General features: G+C 42.0%; 1 protein-coding gene across 10 annotated transcripts in view; it reads left to right on the forward strand.

Annotated features, from left to right (window-relative positions):
* The window catches only part of LOC148403499 (adhesion G protein-coupled receptor L3-like), a 90,503-nt gene that overhangs the window by 61,874 nt on the left and 4,993 nt on the right, over positions 1-23,636 (forward strand). For 7 of the 10 annotated variants that reach the window (XM_088373021.1, XM_088373040.1, XM_088372967.1 and 4 more), the window contains exons 13-25: positions 3,169-3,352; positions 4,820-4,942; positions 6,159-6,364; positions 6,441-6,617; positions 9,703-9,912; positions 10,667-10,887; positions 13,581-13,647; positions 16,220-16,311; positions 17,969-18,010; positions 19,589-19,615; positions 20,749-20,917; positions 20,992-21,114; positions 22,935-23,031. In XM_088373021.1, coding sequence (XP_088229147.1) covers positions 3,169-3,352; positions 4,820-4,942; positions 6,159-6,364; positions 6,441-6,617; positions 9,703-9,912; positions 10,667-10,887; positions 13,581-13,647; positions 16,220-16,311; positions 17,969-18,010; positions 19,589-19,615; positions 20,749-20,917; positions 20,992-21,114; positions 22,935-23,031 — 1,738 coding nt within the window. The remainder of the gene's footprint in view (positions 1-3,168; positions 3,353-4,819; positions 4,943-6,158; positions 6,365-6,440; positions 6,618-9,702; positions 9,913-10,666; positions 10,888-13,580; positions 13,648-16,219; positions 16,312-17,968; positions 18,011-19,588; positions 19,616-20,748; positions 20,918-20,991; positions 21,115-22,934; positions 23,032-23,636) is intronic. The other 3 variants (XM_088373030.1, XM_088372984.1, XM_088372994.1) reach the window with 1 other exon arrangement.

Genomic DNA, 23,636 nt, shown 5'->3' on the forward strand with positions numbered 1-23,636 from the left:
ATTCCCGTCGGTATGGTGTCGCCGTTCCTAACGTATTTATTTGACAGTGGATTTTACACCACATTAGCATAGTTATCCAGTATATCAATGGAGATATTCACATGAAAGATGTGGCGTGGAAATAAAAAGCTCCGACAGCGGATTCTCTCCTTTTTGTTTTGTTTCTTAGTGGGGCGTTGAATAACTTGACATTGTGAAATCACGTCCGCACTCAAAATTGAGAATTCTGGGTAAATTTTATCTGGGGGGGGTTAGGGTTAGGGTTAGGGTTAGGGGGGAAGTGTCACTGAGCAGCAGCAAATTTGGCTAGAATGTCGTCCATGGAAAGATCCACAAAAAATCTGTTTGAAACTGTCATTTTAAAATAAAATAAAAAGACATAAATCAGCCCTCTAAAATGAATTCCGAAATGGAAAAAAACAACTCTCAAGGATTCATCCTGTACAAAGAGTCACAAGTCTGCCATTTTAGTTTGAAGTCATGATTTTAAAAGTAATTTTGGCCATTTTGAGGGCACCGTTTAAGAAAACTTTCCCCCCATAGTTAGCGACACTCAGTAACATGTCATTTGGAAAAACACAAGTACACTCGGGGGGGAAATCAGCAGGAAGTCTGCTAGTCACAGCCAGTTTGGGCACATTTTGTTTTTTTCTGGGGGTCCTTCAATCAAGACCTTTTCCAGAAGATTTCAACATTCCGAAACGTTTGAGTTGCCATCATATGGCATCTAAGTTAGTCACCTGACCTCAACGGCACTCGCTCATCTTAAAGACGAGAGCATCTCTGGTGTTGCCACGGCGATAATCCAGACAGCCTCTCGTAAAGCAGAACAGGTAAAAGTGTCTCGTCCAATTTGAGAGGACAAGGGCCAATACGTTTACCCTCCCCTTTTTTTGTCTTCTTCTCGTTCCCTGTCCCTGTCAGAAATCGAGGATCCAAAAGCGGGGGGGGGGGGAGCGTTCCAGGGGGGTTGTAAGGGGAAGAGGATCAGAAATCAATTCCCCAGACCCCTGAGTTCATTTCATCAATCAGCGCGGCGCAGATAGGAGAGAACACAGCCCAGGACAACCTGGAGCGGCGCCAGGCAACTGGCTAATGTCTGTCTCATTTAAATGGGGCGCGCATTGCAGCGCTTCAAACCAGCTCATCAATCTTTTACTTCGACGTGAACATTTGCTCAAACTAAATATGATGCTCAGGCATCTTTTCAGGGACATGATGATGATTCATAACAAATTCGAAGCGACAGCTATGCAACAGAATTAGTTCTTTGTCATTGTATTATAGTTATCTTTATTAAATGGATTTATATTGATTTCATTTGACATATTTACTGCATTAGGTCTAATTGTTATTGTATTTATTTGTTCTTATTCTAATTGTATATTTCAGCTGTATTGTAAACCTATTTGGATTGTATTTTGTTTTAATTTATCTGAATGTTCTAAAATTATAACTATAAAATAATGAAACAATACATTTAATATATACTTTGAAAATTGTACACAAACTAACTTATATTTATTTTATTTATTGTATTATATTTAATTCATTTAAATGTTTTTTATTTGAATTGAAGCAAATACAATTGAAGCAAATTATTTTATATTCAATTTACTGAATCAAACTGGCAATGTCCGGTCTTAATGAAAACGCTGTTTGCATAGCCGTAACCATTACGCACTGCGGTAAATTTTATGCATGGCAACCAACACAAACTTGCGCTGTGCGTACATCATCTCCCATCTCAGGCATTTTTACTATTTTCTCTTGCGGAGAACAAAGGGGAGACAAATGTCAGCTGCCTGAAGGGGCGGTATTGAAAAAAAAAAGCTTCTTTAATTGAGAACAACTCAACCTGCGCCTCTCGCACAGAAGGTGTGATTGCAGCAAATGATGAATCATTACATCCGAATTGCAAAGGTGAGAGCGAGAAAGAGAGAGAGGGAGGCATAAAATACAATTAGGAGGTTGTTAGACATAGAAATGTATGATTTTAAAGGCCTCCTTTTTAATAAATTCTCCAACCTTGAATATGCCCCTTTATTTTGTTAAAAAAAATATATGTTGTGATCTGTGTAAATTAAACTCGATACTGATAAGATTCTAATTTAAAATGAGGACCTTGTAAAATAATAATAAATGATAATAATAAATGCCTACCTTTTATTTTATGCGACAGGTAAATGAAATGATATACTGATAAAAAACTGATTCAAACTGTAATCCTCCTCTCGAATAAACATCTTACCTACCATAAATGCAGCGAATTGTCTTGTACAGACTTTCGATTTTTTTAAACACTTTAGTGACAAAATCACTCCGGGCTGTTTTCGTTCACTGTTTTGATCAGGCAATCATTTGGACTATTCTGCTTATTGCCTTTGACTTCATCACCGTTTTCAGCGCCGTTTCCCAAAGTAGCTTTCATAATGATCTTTATTTGAAAAAAAAAAGTTCATTAAATGAATCCTTCCCATCTTGAGCGTTCACTAAGTCGTTTTTGAAGATGAGCAAAGGGAACGGCAAAGTCCTTTCTTCCCATCGCGTACAGTCGGTCTCCGCATTTGAATCAACGGCGTGCTCCGAACCAATTAGCATTCAATACTCGGATATCGCCATTGGCATTTTTCAATCTTTAATGGCTCTTAATTTTTCATCTTGTCTTGCAAATGTTCCGGTGTGTTCCTCCGCTTTACCCGCGCCAGCATTGTTGTCGGCGGATTAAAGCGGGCTGTAATGGCCGCTCGCCGACGTTAACGAGCGGCAGAGGCTCGCGCTGGATAGTTACCCTAGTGGTAAATAGTCGCTACATCCGCGCAGCAACGTCGCGGCATTTTTCACCCGAGTGCTTTTTATGTGACGGGAATGTCGGCACGGAAGAAAATCCATCACGGCCATTAAAGACTCCCACCTACAGTCGTGTTTCGCAGGAATTCTTGTGAGCGGCCTTTGCTTGATTTGCAGCGTTTGTTGTTTTGTATTTAATGCAGAACAGTGTGTAGAATGATACTGCCCCCGGTGGCCAAGGGAGGAAGTAATCATGCTCAACTGTTTATTTAGTTACAATCAAATTGTCACTTGTCTAAGTCAGTCTTCACTGCTATTTCTTTCTATTTAAATATGAAAGCTTCTCGGGTATGAACTTATGAAATTCCACACTCGCAGGCCATGGTGGAGACGGTGAACAATCTGCTCCAGCCGCAGACTCAGGCGGCGTGGCGTGAACTTAGCACAGGCGAGCAGCTGCGCGCCGCTACCACCCTCCTGGACACGGTCGAGCAGGGAGCCTTCGTTCTCGCCGACAACCTACTCAAGACCGACATCGTGCAGGAGAACACCGACAACATACGTGAGTATATTATTAGCCTGCGAATTTGTCATCTGCGTCATAAAAGTAAATGCTTCACCTCCTATCGGTCTTCTTGTAGACGCCTGATTATTTTCTCATTATTTTCCATGTTTGTAACGACGAGCACTTTAATGTATTTCATCGACTAGTGCATAGGTGTCAAACTCAAGGCCCTGGGGCCAGATGCGGCCCATCACGTCATTTTATGGGGCCCGCGAAGACAAATTGTCAGTTCTAAAATTGCAAATTGTCTTCACTTTTAGAAAAAAATGCTGGGAATTATTAGTACCATTCATCTTTTTAAAATATATTTTAAAAAAGTTTTTAATTGTCTCTGATTTCAAAACTAGTTCTTTATTGTGTAGCCTATACTGTCATAATGGCCCTCCGAAGCAAACTATGACTATGATGTGGCCCGCGACAAAAAAATTTGACACCCCTTGATGCTAACATTAAGTGCATCTGCCTCAAATAAACTCCAATTTTATTTACTATTGTGATAATGAGGACAAGCGTTTCCGCAAATATTTGTCTCGTTGTCCAAATTATTCGCCAAGTATGTCATTCACTCATAAAAAATAAATGTCACGTCATCAGGTGTTATTATGAGGACCGGTACACGCTAAAAATATTTCCTCAAACGTTCCAAGCCCCAATTAGTCACCGGGTGTTACTTCTAATTCCACTCCAGCCGAATAAACGTTTTTGTCTAATAGAATATATCTCACTGTGAGTGATCATTTCCACGGTGAAAATAATACACCTTGTAAGTTTCAACCTAGAATCTTCGAGCGAAGGTAAATTAGCATCACCTACTGAGTTTTAAGCCCCCGCTACCATGGCAACCTAAAAATATAAAATATAGGTCTTGTGGCTCGTAAGGAAGCGGCAGTGAGGCGAATTAATAAAATGGATTTTATTATATCCGCCGCACAATTCATCTGGGTATTAGGGCGAATCCAGGCTCGTTCCGAAGGTGAACGAGACGACAGCGGCTCAACCCGGGGGAGACTTTACAGCTCGCGGCAGTACGCTTGTTAATTACGCGCCGGCGACATGTTTACTAGGCCTCGCCTCTCTTGTTTGCGCTGTACCGCGCCTTCTATAACCAGAATAAGGTGGCCCAGTTAAGCATGGTGATGACTGGGACTCGTTATCGATCCCCTTTTTAGAAACGGACGTCCTTTGTCTGCCTCTTTGGTGTGCTTATCTCGCCCACAGATTCCTACAGATTAGCGTTAGCCCTAAAGCATTTTTACGTAACTGCGAGGGAGCTGGTGCCGAACAGAGACGCTTCCAAAAGTCGCAAGTGGAAGGCATAGATTTGAGAAAATTGTGAAGTCTCAATGTCCTATATTGCAGTAATAAATAGACGCCAACCTCCCTCAAGTTGATTTCATTATCGGTATTCATGATGATCAATGTTCTGGGTTGCCTTATATAATTGATGGTTAATTGTGTGTATAGAATTGGAGGTTGCACGGATGAGCACCGACGGAAATTTGCCCGACCTGAAATTTCCTCAAACGGGCGGACAGGGGAGCTCCATCCAACTGTCGGCCAACACGCTAAAGCAGCATGGAAGAAACGGCAAGTACCTTTAGCCTGTTTTATCCTTTTTTCGATTATATCCCGCCCTATCAAATTGTTTTCTTCTCCTCTATTTTACTGAATCCTAATAGATGTTATCATGGCAAATAATTTTTTCACTTGATGTTGATAGTTAGATCTGTTGAGCCATGATAGCCAGCACAGACAGAATAAAAGGGTTCAAAGATTGACCCTTGAGGAACCCCACTTGCCATTAAGATTGTGAAGGGCACATACAGTTTACACATGGAAAAAGAAACTTTACACTCACATTCATAATACTTTGAGCAACTACATTTATAAATAGCGTGGCATAGCAGCAGACCAACACAATCGTTCCTTTTAGTCACCTTTGTTGTCCGGTAATTATACAGAACGTACACGGAGGCACGGCACTGAACACATGTGGTTCACCTGCCTCTAATGGTGTGTAAATGAGGTGCTTACATACAGCAAGAACAATGGCATTTTTAGAATGCATTCAATGCAAATGCGGTCGCCACTCAGCGGGATGGGAAAAAAAAAAAAAAAGCCCGCGTCTGTAGCCGGCGTTCTCGCGGGCCGGCGGGATATATTTCCTGCCGCCATCCAGTGTTATATGACCTAAATTGTTTTGCTTTCATCTAGCCGAGCGATCGAAGTCACGGCGGGGGGTAACTTTGCCGTTGAAAAGTGAGACGTAGGAAGGAGGTGGAGAGTGAATATGAATGAGCACGGGAAGCGATGATCAACAAGGAAAATGTCTCTCTTTGTCATCTGAGCCAATGTATGAGTGGCCGCCGCAACGTGCAATTTTCAGCAATTGTTTGTTGATGCGAGAATGTTTTCCATTTTTTTTTGTTGTCACATAGAATTGCTTCGGTTACCCTGGTCTTATTGTGAGCAGTTTAACCATACATCTCTTTCAATTCTGGTGTTAACAAAGCTTCCTTTCAGGGATACAAATGGGAATCATGACGAGCTCATGGGTCGCGTTATCGGTTGTCAGGGGATTTTGATTCAAATTCTACTTTGCAAATGGTGGAGGACAAAAAATGTATCTTTGTCCTGCAGTATGTTTTTTTATCTTGCTAACATTCTATTATGGCGCGGCCGCAGCTGGGATGCGGTGGCGCCGAGACCTCGCTAATTGGCGGCGTTGAGTTTTAGAAAATGTCTGCTTTATTCCCAAAGTGTGGTGCGTAATTGCCGCGATTGTTCTCGGCCTCCCTCACAGGCGAGATCCGCATCGCTTTCGTGCTCTACAAGCACATCGGCGTGTACTTGTCCACGGAGAACGCCAGCATGAAGTTGGGCAGCGACGCCATGGCGACCAATTATTCTGTCATAGTCAACTCGCCGGTGATCACGGCTACCATCAACAAGGACGCCAATAAAGTCTACCTCTCCGACCCGGTCATCTTTACCATAAGACACCTGCAGGTATGCGAGAAGAAGGAGAACTTAACATAAAGAAAATTCAAAACAAAACATCAGTTGTCCTCTCTGACTCCCACAGCAATCTGAGGAGAACTTTAACCCCAACTGTTCATTCTGGAGCTACTCCAAGCGAACCATGACCGGCTACTGGTCAACGCAGGACTGTCGCTTGCTAGGCAACAACAGGACGCACACCACCTGCTCCTGCACCCATCTCACTAACTTCGCCGTCCTCATGGCCCACGTGGATGTTAAGGTAGGACGCTGGTAAAACCTGTTCGGGCTTTGGATTTCATTCTTGACATCACAAAAGATTGGAAACCAACCAACCTATTTCGGGCCTCATTTTAATCATAATGTCGGGATAAACCAAAGTGTGGCACGATGAAAAGGAAATCATCTTTTATTTCATCTCTCAGCATGAAGCTCAACGCGTAACTCCACTTGTACGGACTTGAAATACAGCCAGGTATCATGTGACCCGGGCTACCGATTTATGACGGTCGGAACAGCTGTCGGGATGGCATCCGTGTCCCGTACCGTCATTGCGCACCTTTTGCCGTCCTCACCCTCTTGTCATCGGCGCCTCCAATGTACGCGCAAACAAAGGCAACCTTGACTGTCCTTTGGCGTCGCCGCTTCGCTTCACCGCCGCCGCGGTGGAGGTACTCGGGCGACGACATTGATGGATGCTCCCCAAATATCACCCTCTCCATCATCCGCTGGGATGTGCCACTGATTTAGACTTACTGGTTCGTCGAGAACAGTGGCACTTTGTGGTTAGCTCCGTGCCCCCCCTCTCCCCCCCCCTCGGGCTTCATCCTGCCTACTCTATATTTCTTGAGAGTCAATTTCAAAGAGCCGCTGTCACAAATGGTCACAAATGGAGCATTTGAATTTCAAAAGTAGCCGTATTAGAAGGGTTTTAAAGAAGGTTGTTCAGAGCGGCGCCGAGTGGGAAAAGGAAGCTTCTGCTGTTTGACATTGATAGCGTTTTTCCCTAAAATAGTGGATAGGCCAATGACATCACCCATGATTGATTTGAATCGGAACCAAGGAAACTTATTTACTCGAGTATGTGAGTCGGCCACTGAAATGTAAACGCCACCCTGCAAGAGACAATCACAATCGGTATACTTCCTCAAATAGTGTCTGTTCCTCGAATAGACACCAAGTAGTCGTTGAAAAATAAATTCCTCCCTCCAATAGACAGCGCCCAGGTTATATTTGCGGTTGGATAAAAAGAGGGCTGTTCAAAGCAGTGCCTGATGTAAAAGAAAAGTTCCAACGCATGGTTTGCTGTTTGACATTCACCGAATGCCCGTGGAGCACTTCGAGAAATGTGCAATGTTAAAAAGCTCTAAATCCCACGGCCAAATGTGATTATTTATCACCAATTTCAAACATCTCGTCGCGCTCGCGTCCCGAGGCTCGGCGACGGGACGTCTCAAGGTTATCGCCGTCGGCGTCACATCAAAAGCACTCGCGTCGCACATGTCGAAATCGGATCATTCCGAACAGAAAAGACATATAATCTAGACGACACAGATATGTTTACACGGGATTTGTTTACACAGCCATGAGGGATATGCTTCAACAATTTAGTAAAAATGTTTTTTGAAGGTCACCTGAAAACGGCCACTAAAATGGCTGATTTTCTGTGCCTTTGTGTTCGCGGTTTCTTAAGACAGCCAAATTACACATTGCTAAGACAAACTGGATTTCATTTTTTTTTTTTTGGAACGGGGGTCACGTTATTTCCAGATGACCCTACTTAGCCAAAATGGCTACTTCAAACCAAAATAGCTGACTTCCTTACCTACCAGAGAATCGGAATTGCCTTTATTGTTGTTGTACACAGTACAAAGAAATTTGAGCGCTGAAATTTGAGATGAAATATAAAAAGGGTATAAAATACATATATCCTTTCTGGAACAGGGGGCACGTTATTTCCAGATGACGCTACTTAGCCAAAATGGCTACTTTAAACCAAAATGGCCGACTTCCTTACCTACCAAATATCTTGATGCCGTCTAATTGGCATATTGGCGTATTTCTTTTCGGGGCTATCCTGTTAAAATGGCAACTGTTTTGTATCTGTTCCTGGATGTGTTTTTGAGACTTTTTCCTCCTGACATGCCGACTGAATCCCAAATGCTTCGTGTTGTACATACCGTATATGTTTCCTAAAGTAGCTTTGGGGCCTGTGTCACACAGTGAGCGAATGCCAGAAAATGACAGCCGCCCGCCTCCAATACCTTCGATGTACTCGCATCATGGAGGCTTTTTTTTTTTTTTTTTTTTTTGCGTGAGGTGAGCTGCAGATTGCATCATTTGGCAACCCGCCTTAGCTGAGCCCCCACCTCAACCCCCTTCTCCCTCCCTCCCAGCAGAGGCATAGTGGCTCGCGGCCATCATCCACCACCAAGAATAAAGAAATCGTTTCACAGTAAATCCATCACTGAGGTGTAGATACACTCGCTGCCCTTCACTGTGTTTCACCATCAGCCTTTCTCCCATGCATTCTTTTTTTTTTTTTTTTTTATTCGATTGAAGGTGAGAGTGTGATGGATAGAGCTTGTACAGCTCACTAGGCCCGGGGACCTCGGGGTCCTCGCTCTCACGATGCTATGAAGCTAACGTCGCCCGACGCATCAGCCTTGCACCTGCCAAGCATGGCGGCCTTAACTTTCCGCTGCAAGCCAGTGTGTTAGAGCGAGGCATCAAACTTTGCCACGATAGTCTCGTCGACGTGGTTTAGATTTCAATTTTAGAGACGGAATCTTTAGTAGTAGTTTGCTTTTGTACGCTTCGCTTTTGAAGACTTTCTTTTTTTTTTTTTTCTTAAATCAATGCCCAGCAGCCTGAAAAAGAGGACTCGCCCTCAGGGAAATTACGGCGCCTCAAAAGCTGACCCAAGTATTTGGAGGCAGTAATTATGTTTAGTTAATAAATCAAGATGTCACTCCCTTAAGCTTCATACACGGGGAACAAGATTTTTTAAAATATTTTAGTCTTTGTCATTAGCATCGTGATGGTGAGTCGTTAGCTAAAGACGGAGCATCCAGATGGGAAATCCTCAGGTAATCCGCCTCGAGTCTGGAAAAATATTTTTCCGGGATTTATGTACGGAAATATATATTATCTGCCTCTGCGCCCAAATTTATCGGGGTACTTTTTCATTTCACATACTATATTTGCAAGTTGAGTTAATAAAGAGATAAACAACCTTTCTGACACCGTTGGAGCATTAATCACAACCCGGGTCGCATCGACCGGGGAACATTTTTGCTTTTCGGGAGAAATATCATAACAGGAAGTCTTTTTTTTTTTTTTGCCAGAACACAGACCCAGTTCATGACATGCTTCTGGATGTCATCACTTGGGTTGGCATCCTCCTTTCGCTGGTGTGCCTGCTGGTCAGCCTCTTCACCTTCTGCTTCTTCCGCGGCCTCCAGAGCGACCGCAACACCATCCACAAGAACTTGTGCCTCTGCCTTTTCATCGCAGAGTCACTCTTCCTCATTGGGATCAATCGGGCCGACCAGCCGGTACGACTCCACTTCCTTCTAATATTATAATATATTATATATATTGTAATATTATTCATCCTGTAATAATAAATAAATTAAATTACATATACTATCTGGAATTGAATGTAAAATTATACATTACCTATGAATGTATCTATAAAAATATAATAATAATAATAATGTTTTCACTCTTTAAGTTTTTATATTAATCCTAATGTCAATGTTGCCTCAACAACCATTTTGACATCATTAGATATAAATATTTTAAAATTTTACAAAATTTACCAAATCATGATACCACTTGTTTTTTTTAAATCATTAGATAAAATTCTCTATATTTTTTTCATTTGTAAAAATAATATAAATAATTTTGGGTATAATCAGCTAGCTTTTTGAATCATTTCAGTGTGGCTATTAATGCCTTAAGGACGCAATCCTGTGCATTCATTCAAATGCTTTTTGCCTTCCATAAGATTTTATGGGTGCAATTCATGGCTCTCTCACGGAGCACAATTAATGTCCACTCAAGCCTTCACACGTTTAATTGAATCAATTTCAGGGACAAAATAAGCTAGTAATGTTCAACTGCGCACATAATTAGTCAACGCTGTGTATGCACTATATAATGTTAGAGAAGAAGGTGACGATTTAAACATTTCACCTTACCGCGGTGGCAGCTCGTGCATTTGCCACCTGATTATTCCGCCGCAATTCTACGTTTCTCCCAAATTGCGTGATCAAATGACCCCTAACCTCCCTCCCTCCCCTTCAGATTGCCTGCGCCGTCTTTGCCGCCTTGCTGCACTTCTTCTTCCTGGCGGCATTCACGTGGATGTTCCTGGAGGGCGTGCAGCTTTACATCTTGCTGGTGGAAGTGTTTGAGAGCGAGCACTCGCGTCGACGTTACTTCTACCTGGTGGGCTACGGGGTCCCGGCCCTCGTCGTGGCCGTCTCGGCCGCGGTGGACTACCGAAGTTACGGCACGGACAGAGCGTGAGTATTGGTGCAGAACATAGAAAATCAATACCTGATTCAAATATGTGAACAAAATACCCAATTTCTCCTGGAATAGGCCAAATGTGTCATCCAAAGAATTAAATCGCATTCTCGCCTATGGGAAATCCTTTAATTGGTGCTGCACCCCATTTAGTTGACAGGTGTGTCAGTTATTTTGGAAAAATAAAAAAAATATTTCCTCAAATAATTCACACCATGTCCCAGTTAGTCTCTAGATGTGTTATCCCTCTCAAATAAATAATTGCCACCCTCAAATAAATCCCTCTCTTAACCTCTTTACCCAATTTTCTTTCATTAACCCTATGGTAGCATTATTTGCTATGTCCATCAAATCATTTTTTCAATTAGCCTCCTTTTATTAATTATTGTGAGACATACCAACCAATTTCCGTTGATAAGTAGCATGCAGTTAGCGTCACGCTAATGTCACACACAAGCTGGTACGTTTCGAGACGCGGAAAATCTCAGTCGGTGGTGATGGATGGCGGCGATTGCTTGCCACCCTCACGTGAATAATTAACGCCCGCCACCGGTGGAACAATTACACCGGGCTCTTGAAGGATGAGGGTAGCTTTTGACTGACTTGTTACCTTCAATAAAGAATAGTCGCCTCTCTTCAGATGTGGAAATCTCGAGTAGAAAGCCCGCTTCCCCTCGAGCAGGAGCAGGCAGTTTTGAGCTGCCCACGTTTTTCTCACCGGTTCCTCAAGAGGGATACGCGTTGGAGAAAAGTAACACGGGGGTGAGAAACTTGGGAGAGAAACTTGATGCTCTCCAAAAGTCAAAGACACACCGGTGGAGACCGAAGACACGCCTGCAGCTCCGGCCGCCCACCGAGTCGTTAAATCTGTCTGCCATCTGAGGAAGGAGGCAAAAATGAACAACCCAACCTTGCGCGTGATATATGAGGGAAGGTGCAGGCGGTGGCACGCTTTGAAGAGCTGCCAGCGCATCTTTTTGTTTTGCGCCTTTTCCCTCTTCGTTACGCCGTCCGTGTGTGTTTTTCTCCGAGCCCTCGTCTCAGGGAAAGGCATCAAGCCCTGTCACTTCAGATAAAGTAGTCGCTCTCGATTTCAAAGCGCCGTCGAGCCTTTAGGAGACAAAACGTTGAGCCGGCGTAAACACGTTGTTTGCACCGTTCTCAATTCCGTCGGCTGTTTTCTCGTGGAAATCGGAGACGCCCCCTCCGTGGGAACGGAGCCAAAATGGGTGGTCTATTTTATCGACTCGACTTAGATGTGTTTGGTTGCCCCAACAGATTTTCTTTCCAGACCATCACATTTTTTATTTGTGGACAAGTCAGTCAGAGTGAGCTTCACTGTCAGTGAGCACAGCTACTAACACGTAAGACTCATTTCCAGAAAAAGTCTCTTGACCGAACGGAGTCATACCAATTGTTCGGCCAACCTTTCTGGGTTAATTTGCCGTAAAACTTGCCTCAGTCTCTAAAATCAGACGTCATATGGTGTCACATTGTAAACATTCTAGAACCGTCTCTTTGAAATTTAGAGAAACCATCGCAGGAAGTTCGAAGATCAGTTGTGCTTGACGAAACGATGACTAGTGCCGTTTACGGATTTGACTTTGCCCACCGTGACCTTGTACAAATTCAGTCTGTCGAGACCAACAAAGACATTTTAAGATCATTTGTGTCTGGCAAAATGCTGATGACCTTGAACTCATCTCCAGAAGGGCACATAAGCTTTCGCAACCACGATCACTCTCGGTGACCGCAACCATAAACATTACGGTTAATTTCCAAACCGAGGATGTTGACTATTCCCTTGGGGAAGTGCGAAGAAAGTCATTTTTGATTCACCAAAAAAAAAAAAAAAAATGAAGATGTCTATCAGCAGCAAGCAGCGGAGATTAGACAATTAATAATTCAACCACAAGCCATGAGTCACATTCCATCTTCCGTCAGCTTGCTGCTTCCCTTTCTCATGCTTCCTGTTCTTCTTCTTGTTCCGTCTCGTTATGAGGTCAGAGGGACACGCGGTTTCATTATTGTCGTGATTGCGGCGCCCCCCGCGCAGTCGTCAGAGCTTGTGAGACGCTTTGTCGCCAAGGTTTAACGGGCGGGGCTTGCGGGTCCGGGTCGAGGTCGAAACAATTCCTTTGGAGTGATACAGTCGGGATTCAATTTGCCACTAATTGAATCGTCCATAAATTATCATCTGTGACGCTAATTTTCTACCTTAACCCGGCAAATTGAAAGCAAATCGGGCTGAGCTCTGGTCTTCATCAGCCTTTATGTTGGTCCATTGGCCATTTTTTCACTTTGTCGGACAATTCAATAAACCTTAGTGGCTGCTAGAGAGGCAAACTGTACACCAGGGATCCTTCAGCTTTTTTTAAATAAGAGACATTTGTCCAAATTTCACCTTATCAAAATTTTTTTTTTCCAATATGTTTCCCCGCTCAACATGTAGCACGTAGCAGTTAGCATATAGCAAGTAGTTGTTAGCATGTAGCATATAGTATGTTTCCTAAATACAAGGTGAACCTTCCTGATGTTCATTTTCTTGGTGACCCCAGTGAAATATTATATAGATAAGCATTCTTTTTTAATTGATATTTTTTTTCACAGACGGAGGTCTGAGAATCTCGGTTTGAGAATCACTTACGTACACCATTGCTAACATCCTTGTCCACGCTTGTCATTGCAGTTGCTGGCTTCGCCTTGACACCTACTTCATTTGGAGTTTCATCGGACCGGCAACCTTGATAATTATGGTAAGTGCGACCCACCCCCAACCTTGTGTTCATTAACCCTACTTAGCCGGCGGGTCGCCGCATAAACGGTCCGCACAGATCCTTTTCTTTGCCCTCGCTGCCCTGTCGAACGCAGACCCCACCGGCGGGCTCATGGCCGTCAAGGAAAACCAATGAGGGGCACGGTGAATTTATTGCAATTTGTCACCCCGTCGCAGTTGCCGGCGGAGACCAATCGTAGGCAGAAGGCGGGGAAGGCGAGTGAACTCGCGGTATTACAGTAATCCACACTGTGATTGTGATTGATCCTCCTTCCCCTACTTCGCTACCTCCTTGTTTTTTTTATCATCCTGTTTCCTTGCCCGGCGGGCACGCACCGAGAAGGCCAATTGTGCCAAGATAACACAATGGCTCACATTTTTCCAGTTTTCTGAAGATCTTTTATTGATCGGGCAGCTTTAAAACAGTAGCTGTGGCTCAATTTCAGCCGGGTCACGGCAAAGCTTTAAGATGGAATCACCGGCGAGAGGAGACCCGGGATCTAATCCTCATTTTTAATTCATTGATCAGTAAGAACTACACCTAAATCTTGATTTTACGCAGAATTTGGAAATTGCGTTAACCCTGAAAGCGTCTTGTATAGAAAGTCGTTTTTTTTAGAAAAGCATGTTGATGGGCAGCCGAAGCGAGTTTTTTGCCGAGTCATTTTGACTTCCCCTTTCCGAATCAAAAACAATCCCAGCTGTCCCTAACACCGTAATAAAGATCTAAAAGCCCAACTTCTTATGATCAAACACCTTTAAATTAGTCACGGAAATCCATCAAACTACTAGCGCTAAAGTTTACGCGCTAGTCATTTAGCTTCAGTCCTTATATCATCCATTTAAAATACTACTTAAAAAAAATTGGGTCCATGACCAAACCGCTTTAGACAGGAAGTCGCGTGGAATCGAAGGATGTAAAATCGAGGTTCAGGTGTATGTGAAATCCGAAGCCATTTTCTTCTGTTAGCGGCAACAGTTAGCCATACCCTAAAAGCGATTATTTTTCACCATGTTCCTGCAAAGGTTATTCATTGGTTGGATTGATAATAGACAAGCGATGATTTCAAGATTATTCATGGCCATGCGGATTAACAAACATGTCAGAAAACATCCTGGCTTCATCCCACTTGGATGATCTACAGCAGCAATCTTCCTGCCCGGCTTCCTGCCTCTCGCTAAATCCTGACATGCACGACGCGGCGCTCGTCACGCTCCACTTTTGGGAATCGCGCGACAACAGCAAAGCATATATCCCGGCGGTTGCCTCGTGTCGTGACGCATTCCTTTCTCTCGTCAATGTAGCAAGAAGAATATCAATGTTGGTGTGCTGGAGCACAAATCCAATTAAAATAGCTCGAGGTGCTCCTAAAATGGGCTCAGGGATCCTTAGAAATTAGCTCAACATGGGTGATTTTTTTTTTTTTTGGTCGCTTTCAAGAGGTTTTGGCTTTGTTGAATGAATTATGTTCCAATTTGTCACCTCTGTTCTAAAAAAAAATTGCCTAAATTTGCAAAGCGAGATGTCCCATTGAATCGGATGTTTTGTTCTGTCTCTTTTCAATTTGCAATCAAAAGGTAAAATGTGACTGATGATTTGGTCATTTTTTTTTCTTTAATCTGTCTCGGGGGGTTTTTTCCTGGAAAAAAAAATCTGGAAAATTGAAAGAATGAGTGACATATTGAAACCCATAGAAAATGCTATTTTGAATTACATGAATAAATACGGTGGATCCTCTGTTTGAGTCATTAATCCATTGCAGAAAATATGAAATATACATTCTAGAAACTCAAAAAAAAAAAAAAAAACATTTATAGACGATAGCGACATACAAAGCTGTATATAATCAAATCCGTATTGTGCAAGCTTTTATTGATCAAACTACAAAACAAAAAAAATCTCAAAATCCTGATTTAATAACCTGCCAAAAACCTGAAATGAGTGAAAAACTTTTTTTCTTATTTAATGTTTTCAAGGTTTATATTTTAAACGTAACTCCTTCCCCTTTTACCATTTTCCAGCTTGGTGCTTCACTCGTGAAATGATAAGTGTGTCCAATTTTGTACATCCTTTCTCTTGGAAGTCCACACGCTGCATTAAAAATTAATTCAATAGAATATAATTCATATTTGATGTGAATATTTCAAGCCGGCGCAAGTATCCAGTTGAAAACAAAAAGTATCGAATTTTTACTTTCCAGGCATTTTAGGGCAAATGAGTTTGCTTGTGTGGACTTTTGCCAATTTCCAGAAAGGAAGAAGTTGTTGTTTTTAAGTGCGTCACTCTGCTGTTTTTCTTTTTTCTGGTGTGACTAAGATGAGAGGCGTATGAATAAGTCAGGTGGAAGGGCTCGCTCCTACAAGTACGCATCTGTCATCCTTGGCCGCGTTCGTCTGTGAGGGTGGGGGGGAGTGGGGGCTTGCGCTTGTACCATCATGGAGGGTTCGTAGAATTTTGCGCTCTGTTTGGCAAAGTGAGGGGCAGGCGGACTTTACGCTCCAAAGTGGTCTGATTTGAAATGAATAGATGCGTCTCGGCTTCTTTCCCGCAGCTCAACGTGATCTTCCTGGGCATTGCGCTCTACAAGATGTTCCATCACACGGCCATCCTCAAGCCCGATTCCGGTTGCCTGGACAACATCAAGTAAGAGCACTCGGATTGCACTTAGCGTCCATGCCTACCTATTTTCATGCCGTGCGCTTTGAAACGGCACTAAGGGAGCTGCCTTTTTATACCCTTATGCTTAATGAAGCCTCGCCGAAGCGAGCCGTGTTCTTTGCTTATGATCATTTCTAGGAAAAACGATCAAATTGCCAATTTATGACGCTGTCATTGATCAAAATGGCGCCACACCAGTCATCCACATCAAAGCGCCCTTGACCCAAAAAAAAAAAAGCCTGCAAAGCTTTACAAAAGCCACCCGCTGTAACGACATCGGCTTTTGTAATGAGACATGAGTCATGTCATAAAAGCACAAATGAGTGGACCAAGTTGTGTTAATATACGGAAGTACATTTTGCCGGCCCGCCATTGGCTAATTCAAGAGAGTCGTCAACAGTCCGTCATTGTGTTTTTTTCTTCCATCGTGGCTAATTGACACCCTGTCGCCACTATTTGAAGACTGTCAGTAAAAAAAATTATTAAAAAAAAATGCTTTTAGCATTTGGCCTACAAGTACATTCAAACATATTACAAATGTATTTGAACAAGTTTTAACGGACTGCCCACCTCGGGTAATTTGCATAAATGAATCTGACCTTATTTTCACTTGTTAATGTTTAAAAAAAGATTATCCAAACTTTCAATCTTGACGCGACAGAATGTGTACTGCTCCCATAGAGCAAGGCAGGAGGCGGAGTTTTATGACATCTACCATCTAGCATTTAACACTTAATAGACTTGTTGTCATGCATTTTTTTTTCTTTTTTAATTTTTAAATTTAATTTTGTGGCTTTGTCTATATATTTTTTTCTCCTGTTTTTCAAACAATATTTTTGTCCCACAAAAATATTATTCTTTAAAAAGAATTATAAGATATATATATATTAAAAATGATATATATATATATATATATATATATATATATATATATATATATATATATATATATATAATTTTTAATTATTACGTTTAATTTTGTGGCATTGTCTACATTTTTTTTCTCCTGTTTTTCAAAGTATAATATTTTTGTCCCACTTCTATCAAATATTTAGCGCTCATTCCGCCCAAATTGCGGACGGACCGAGGCTCTGTCAGACAGTCACTGCCCTTCCACTTTGTCGCTTTCAAGCTGCTATTTTCGAAGGCGGAGCTTTCCTCCGGTCCCCTCCGACGCATCGTGTCACGTTCCCGCGGTTATGATTGATAACGCCGAGCTCCCCTAATGCGCCTTAAGCCACGCTCCTAACGTGACTTCAAAACAGTCAGCCACGTTCCGCGTGACCGCCACAAAATTGGCAGCCCTCATTCATCTGACAGTTGTTTTTTTATTTTTTTATTTTTTATTTTAAGGTAAAGCCCATTACTCAGAGAAATGACAGCAACGGTGGCGCCAATCTGTGCTTGTATTTCATCATGACCAAGTCAAGGTTGTTCCGCTTTACGTGTAAACATGAACGGCAGCTTATTTGTCGTCGGGACTTTGGGCTTGTTTTTATCTTTTTATTTGATTTGATGCGAGTAGGGATTTTGCTGTCACGCCAAGTTGTTGTCTCACAATGTCACCACGCTGCTTTGCTTCATTCGCTTGTGTTCTTCTTTTATCATTTTCACCTTGATTTTGTTTCTTTTCTCATTTTAGCCATCGTTATTACGACGGATGCGTTATTGTAGAGTTGCACTGGTAAGACGCCGTATTTTTTTTAGTGTAGATTACAGTGGCTGTTGTGTTTTTCACGTGATTTTGCCCTCCCTGATTTTCCCGGATTAGGTATTGGATGTTTTTGCTCCCAAGCTCCCCCAAAAGTTGAATTATTATTTTTTTTTTAATTTACATTACATAATAGAGTGAGTTTATTATTGTGGCTATATAAGTTTACTTGTCTCCTGTTTTAATATTTTGTTCTGCTCAAATAAGTTTTCAATTTTTCCTGACTTTATTGTTCTTGAATTTATTTGCTGATTGAGCAATTTTAAAGAAAAATAGGCACATTACTAATTGATGGCTCAAGGACCCCGCCGAACCACAACTGGAGGTGTTCCTAATATTCTGATTATCATGCTTTGGTGGCTTTGATGAAAATGTTCTACAGGATATATTTTCACGGAATAATATTTTGTCTTGCAAATTGAAGCACCTTTGAGTATTATGTCTTGCAGTTCAATATCAGTGTACATTTGAATACTTTTTTTTTTTACATGATTCTTGCATACTCTCGAGGCCGGCGAAGCATTTATCTTTGGCTCGTACGGGAAATGAGCCACACGATGTCGCAGTGATTGACACCTCCACTCATTCGAGTGAATTTGCAGGAAATTGATAGCAATTTGGTGACACCAAATTGCCAATTTTTAGTGCTTCGGTTTGGTGATGAGCGCAATGAAACTTTTCGAGTTTTATTCTGGGTTGCCTTCTCTCGACTGCATTACGCTGAGAGTTGGTTCTTATTGACATTTTATACATGATGAATACAATTTTGAAATATTGGAATTCAATTAAATTTGACATTTTCTAAATTTCTGGATGCCATGTGCAACTATAGAATGTTCCCGTACTTTTTGCACAACTTCTTTTGCTGAGGATCAAAATTCAGACATTGTGCATTCAGAAGTTTCCCAAAGTTGAATTAAGTTCACCTGGAACATTTATAGTGCATTTTAGGTTCATCCTGAGATTTCTCCCAAAAGTCCAATAACCCCAACTTTTATGTCCCGCAGAAGAATAGAAGTGGCGAAGATCTTTGAAACTGTGGAAACAATCACATTATTTATTCATTTATTTATTTTTGTTGTGTCACCCTTACATTTTTCCTTTTCTTTAGTTTATTTGCAATTTTTGTGCAGGAGTCAGTATTTTTGATGACCTCTAGTTAGAGGACAGCGCTCTGCTTATTTGCCCACTCTTGGCATCGCGCTTGCCTTGATGAAGTACCCGTTCCCGCCAGGTCATTAAGACAGCCCCGGGAAAATGATGTGGAATTCATAAATCACACATTTCACAGCACACCTGAGCCATTTATTAGTGCTTTAAACGCGAAGGTCTGCCAGTGTTTACGACGACGGCTGGATGTTCCTGTGAGCAGAGATAATGCCGGACGGTAAATCACAAATCAGTCCTTTTGTCCGAAACGACGGAAATGCCGCTCATGATGCGTTTCGATCTCCGATGTCTCCCCCCTTCCTCCTCCTAATGTTTTCCACATAATTTGGGTAATGCGTTTCTTCTTTATGTTCTCACGTTTTTTGATTTTTTTTTGTCCAGCTCTCAGGATTATGAACCCAAGATCAAGTAAGGCAAATTTGGGAAAATTGTCGACCCCCTTTCCCGCTCAAAGCCATTTTTCATTTGACCTCCCACTCGAAAAACCAAGAACCCGAATCCCTACCCGATGACATGATTTATGAGTGTGACACATGCCACCAAAAAAAATTTTGTTGTGAGTAGCGGCAAACTTTGGGATCACACGGAAATTTACAACAATCCATCAAAGCTTTCAACCTCAGCGCAAAATTGTAATTCTAGTCACAAAAAATAGAATCTGGCAACTTGAAAATCTTCTAACTTGTTTTTATTTTGACATGATCTGACTATTGTTGTCATTTTTTTTGCGATATTTACAAAGGCCTGGTTTTTTTTTTTCTCCGTTTGTGGCTATACTCACCAAATTGTCAAGCGTAATTGGAAACATTCAACCACACAATTGCTGAAAATTGTAGCCCGGTAACTTCACAACAGTTTCCTTGTCAAATTCTCACATTCATTGTAAGTTTCTAACTTTTTGTCGACTTGTAGAGACATTGTCTGAGCTTTAGAAAAACAACTCAGCGACTTCAACGTTGGCTTCCACAGGGGAAAAAAAATACATTTGAAATTTGAGCCACTCGCTTATGAATCTAACAAGCTTACGAAAACAGACACGAAATACCGCATGTCTCGGTTTGCCCCAACATTACGAGACACTTAAGGCAATTAAACTGAGTGAAATATGGATTGGGTTGTAAATCTCCTGCAGTAAAAGTAAATATATTTGTTTTTTGCTGCCATTTATATGGACCTCCATTATCCAATATATGAAGTCGCAATTTTATGATCGTCTAGTATGCGTTTCAAAAAACGTAGCCAAGACTGCCAAGAGTGCATTACATCCTTTGTCATCTCATTTGTTTGTGTGCCATATCTTCCATTCATTCAACAACCTTGTTGCTTTATTTCGCGCATCATTTTTGGACCCAGATGTGACTTCAAAGTTTTCCAGGACCCAAAGGTCACGAGTACAAAAGCACCAACAACGAAAGCTAAACTACTCACAAAAAAAGTTATAATGGAAATACACTGCCAGCCAGATTAAAATGGATATTTGACGTCTATAGCCGTCAATGGCAGTGAATGAGTTGATTTAAGCAAATGGGTTGTGTTTGAAGATCGTGGGTGATCGGAGCCATCGCCTTGCTGTGCCTACTGGGCCTCACCTGGGCCTTCGGCCTGATGTACGTCAACGAGAGCACGGTAGTCATGGCCTACCTCTTCACCATCTTTAATTCGCTGCAAGGCATGTTCATCTTCATCTTCCACTGCGTGCTGCAGAAGAAGGTAGGGCGAATGAGCGTCCAATCGAACGATGGCTCATTTCCACAAAACGCTTGCCTGACTTTTGTTTTTTTCAGGTACGCAAAGAGTTTGGCAAGTGCTTGCGTACGCACTGCTGCAGTGGCAAAAGCATGGAAAGCTCCATTGGTTCCAAGGGGAATGCTTCTCGTGCTCCTGGACGCTACTCTGCTGGCTCACAGGTTGTCCGATCTCATTTACCAGACAAGTTGCATGTGTTTAAAATGATTTACAAGACTTAGCTCCGCCCCCCCTAAACACACTTTTTGATTGGTGGTCCAGTTTTGAGAAATGTTTTAAGCTTAGATATCTTGAGGGCAGTCAAAATGATTACGAAAGAAAATTAAGTGTGTCAATTAAGACTAAAAAAAAAATTTCTAACAAAACTTTAATTTTTTTGCTTAATAGTAGTCCACCGCCTTAGCGAGGCAGAATTCTGCCTGCCTCACTTCATTCTTTTATCTGCGCTCTATCGAATAATAAATACATTAACTTGACGACAGAATATCTGACCACATTACATTGGAGCGGTAAAGAGGCACTTGACATTAGCTTCTTTGTGATAGTACCATCAATTTACCAATAAAAACTGCTGCCATGCTTTGCTAGTTTTCTATTAGTTTGAGTGGACTTATGAAGTCAACACAGCTCAATCGATTGTCCAATTTTTCGCATTTCCTCGCTGATTGAATCTCAACATCTTCCACTCACTTTTAATTAATTGTCAAAAAATGCCAATAGATTTCTTCTAAGTTTGTTTTTCCTCATTGCTAATTAGTTTTTTTTAACAGCTCTCGTCTGTTTATTAAAAGAAGACTAATTACCTGCCAGTGGAAATTGGTGCTGATACCTTCCAATAATTTACCATGCCCAAGTGGAAGATGCAATCATTAACCATAATAATTAACTTTTAAAAAGCACGGGGACATTTTAAGGAGGCACACCAGAAATGGAATTTGGTGCATTTTTCCTTGTCGCCTCGATTGTTCCCGCATTCCTCCCACGTTGCCGACAAAACATTGGATGAATTGCGCGATACTCTGTAATTGAACACCATGTCCATTTTCCAAAAGCATGGGACTCGCAGCCGGCCTTAATTATAAATCGTCCTTAGAGTCGAGCATGCGGCGGCAAACCCACGATTGGATTCAGCATGCAGATCAGCGCATTTAATTATACACGCAGTTTTGACGGGACGTCGGCGTTTTCATCTGACGGGTGTGGAAACACTGAAGTAGACGCCAAGCTCACCTTTTAAAAGAAGGCACAAATCGTATTGCGGTTGTCTTGTTGCCATGTTGGAATCGCAGGAAAATTCAGTTGGCGTTAAAAATCTGTCAAAAATAAATCCAGCAATGCCAAGGCACTCTCACATATTAATGATGGCACTGCGAATATGTTGTGTGGGCAAAAGGAACAGAATTTAATTCAATTTTTAATAAGAGTATTTACCGTTAAGTTTGGTAAAAAAATAAGAGTCCAGAAAAATTTTAAAAAATATATTTTATTTTTGTTTTCAAATGCGTTGATGTATATAATTACAGAATTATTTTAATGGTGGCCATGTCACCTCACCTTGGTATTCAACAGTGAACTTCAATTGAGCAGTCACATGGTGTCCCCGGGCCAAACCATTTTCCAGCAATGCCAGGACATTCCTTTCCAACCATTGATTTCTCAAACTGTAAAGATCACCCAAAGTGGAATTTACCTGCCAGCTCAGCAATACCACCAGTACATGCCTAATCCCGATCCCTCGTGGCCCAGGATCCAGAGTTGTCAGATAGCGGAGACCCTTAGCTTGGGTAACAGCCCGTGGGACTCCGCCGTAATTAACTTGGATTGGACCGTCTCGGAGTGAGTCTTCACTCCCCCAGACACAGATTGGGAAAGCCTGACTGATGACTTTATTATTGACTAGCTACGGACACTCCCCGACTTTGAATCCTCGGCATACGGCGGGCCGGGACTCTTTTAACGCTGTTGTTTGTCGATCCCGCAGAGTCGGATCCGCCGGATGTGGAACGACACGGTCCGAAAACAGTCGGAGTCGTCTTTCATGACCGGCGACATCAACAGTTCGGCGTCGCTCAACAGAGGTATTTGCTCCACTTCTTTTCTTACAGGTTATGGATTTTCTCTGGCGAAAATCAGGTATCAGCAATTTTTTTTTTTTTACTTTTACAAACTGGCCAAATTTTTTTGAAAATTAATTATGTTCTATACGAGGGGACAGGGGAAAATGTGAAAAAAATTCCTGAAACAGTCAATTTATCTGCCCTGGCACCTGCGGGATCCAAGCATTATTTAATGGGGGCTCATGCCCCCACACCCCCCCCTCTAGCTCCGCTAGTGCATGTATCTACAAATGTTGCATGCTCGTTCATATCCAATGAAAAACATTTTTGGAGGTGCTTTGACGGTACGTTGGTCATTGGTGCTGGGTCATTTAAGTATCCAACAAGTTTTATTTTCACAGCACGGGTCGTGCACGTCATGCATTATTAAATAAGCGCCTAATTTTTCCCCCCATCAAGCATGGCCAAGCTGCGGCTGGCAAACTTCAAAACTGCTGATTTGCCACCTAAAAGTCAACGCAGTGGAAAGTCTCGCTTGGAAAGATGTTCATTAGAGAAAAAAAAAAGTTGTAATGAATTTAAGGCAGCGCTTCTCCAACTCAAGGTGCACAATCTGTTGCTTGTAG

The sequence above is a fragment of the Syngnathus floridae genome, chromosome 1 (genome assembly GCF_059516105.1).
Source record: "Syngnathus floridae isolate MCC-2025c chromosome 1, RoL_Sflo_1.0, whole genome shotgun sequence".
NCBI lineage: Eukaryota > Metazoa > Chordata > Actinopteri > Syngnathiformes > Syngnathidae > Syngnathus > Syngnathus floridae.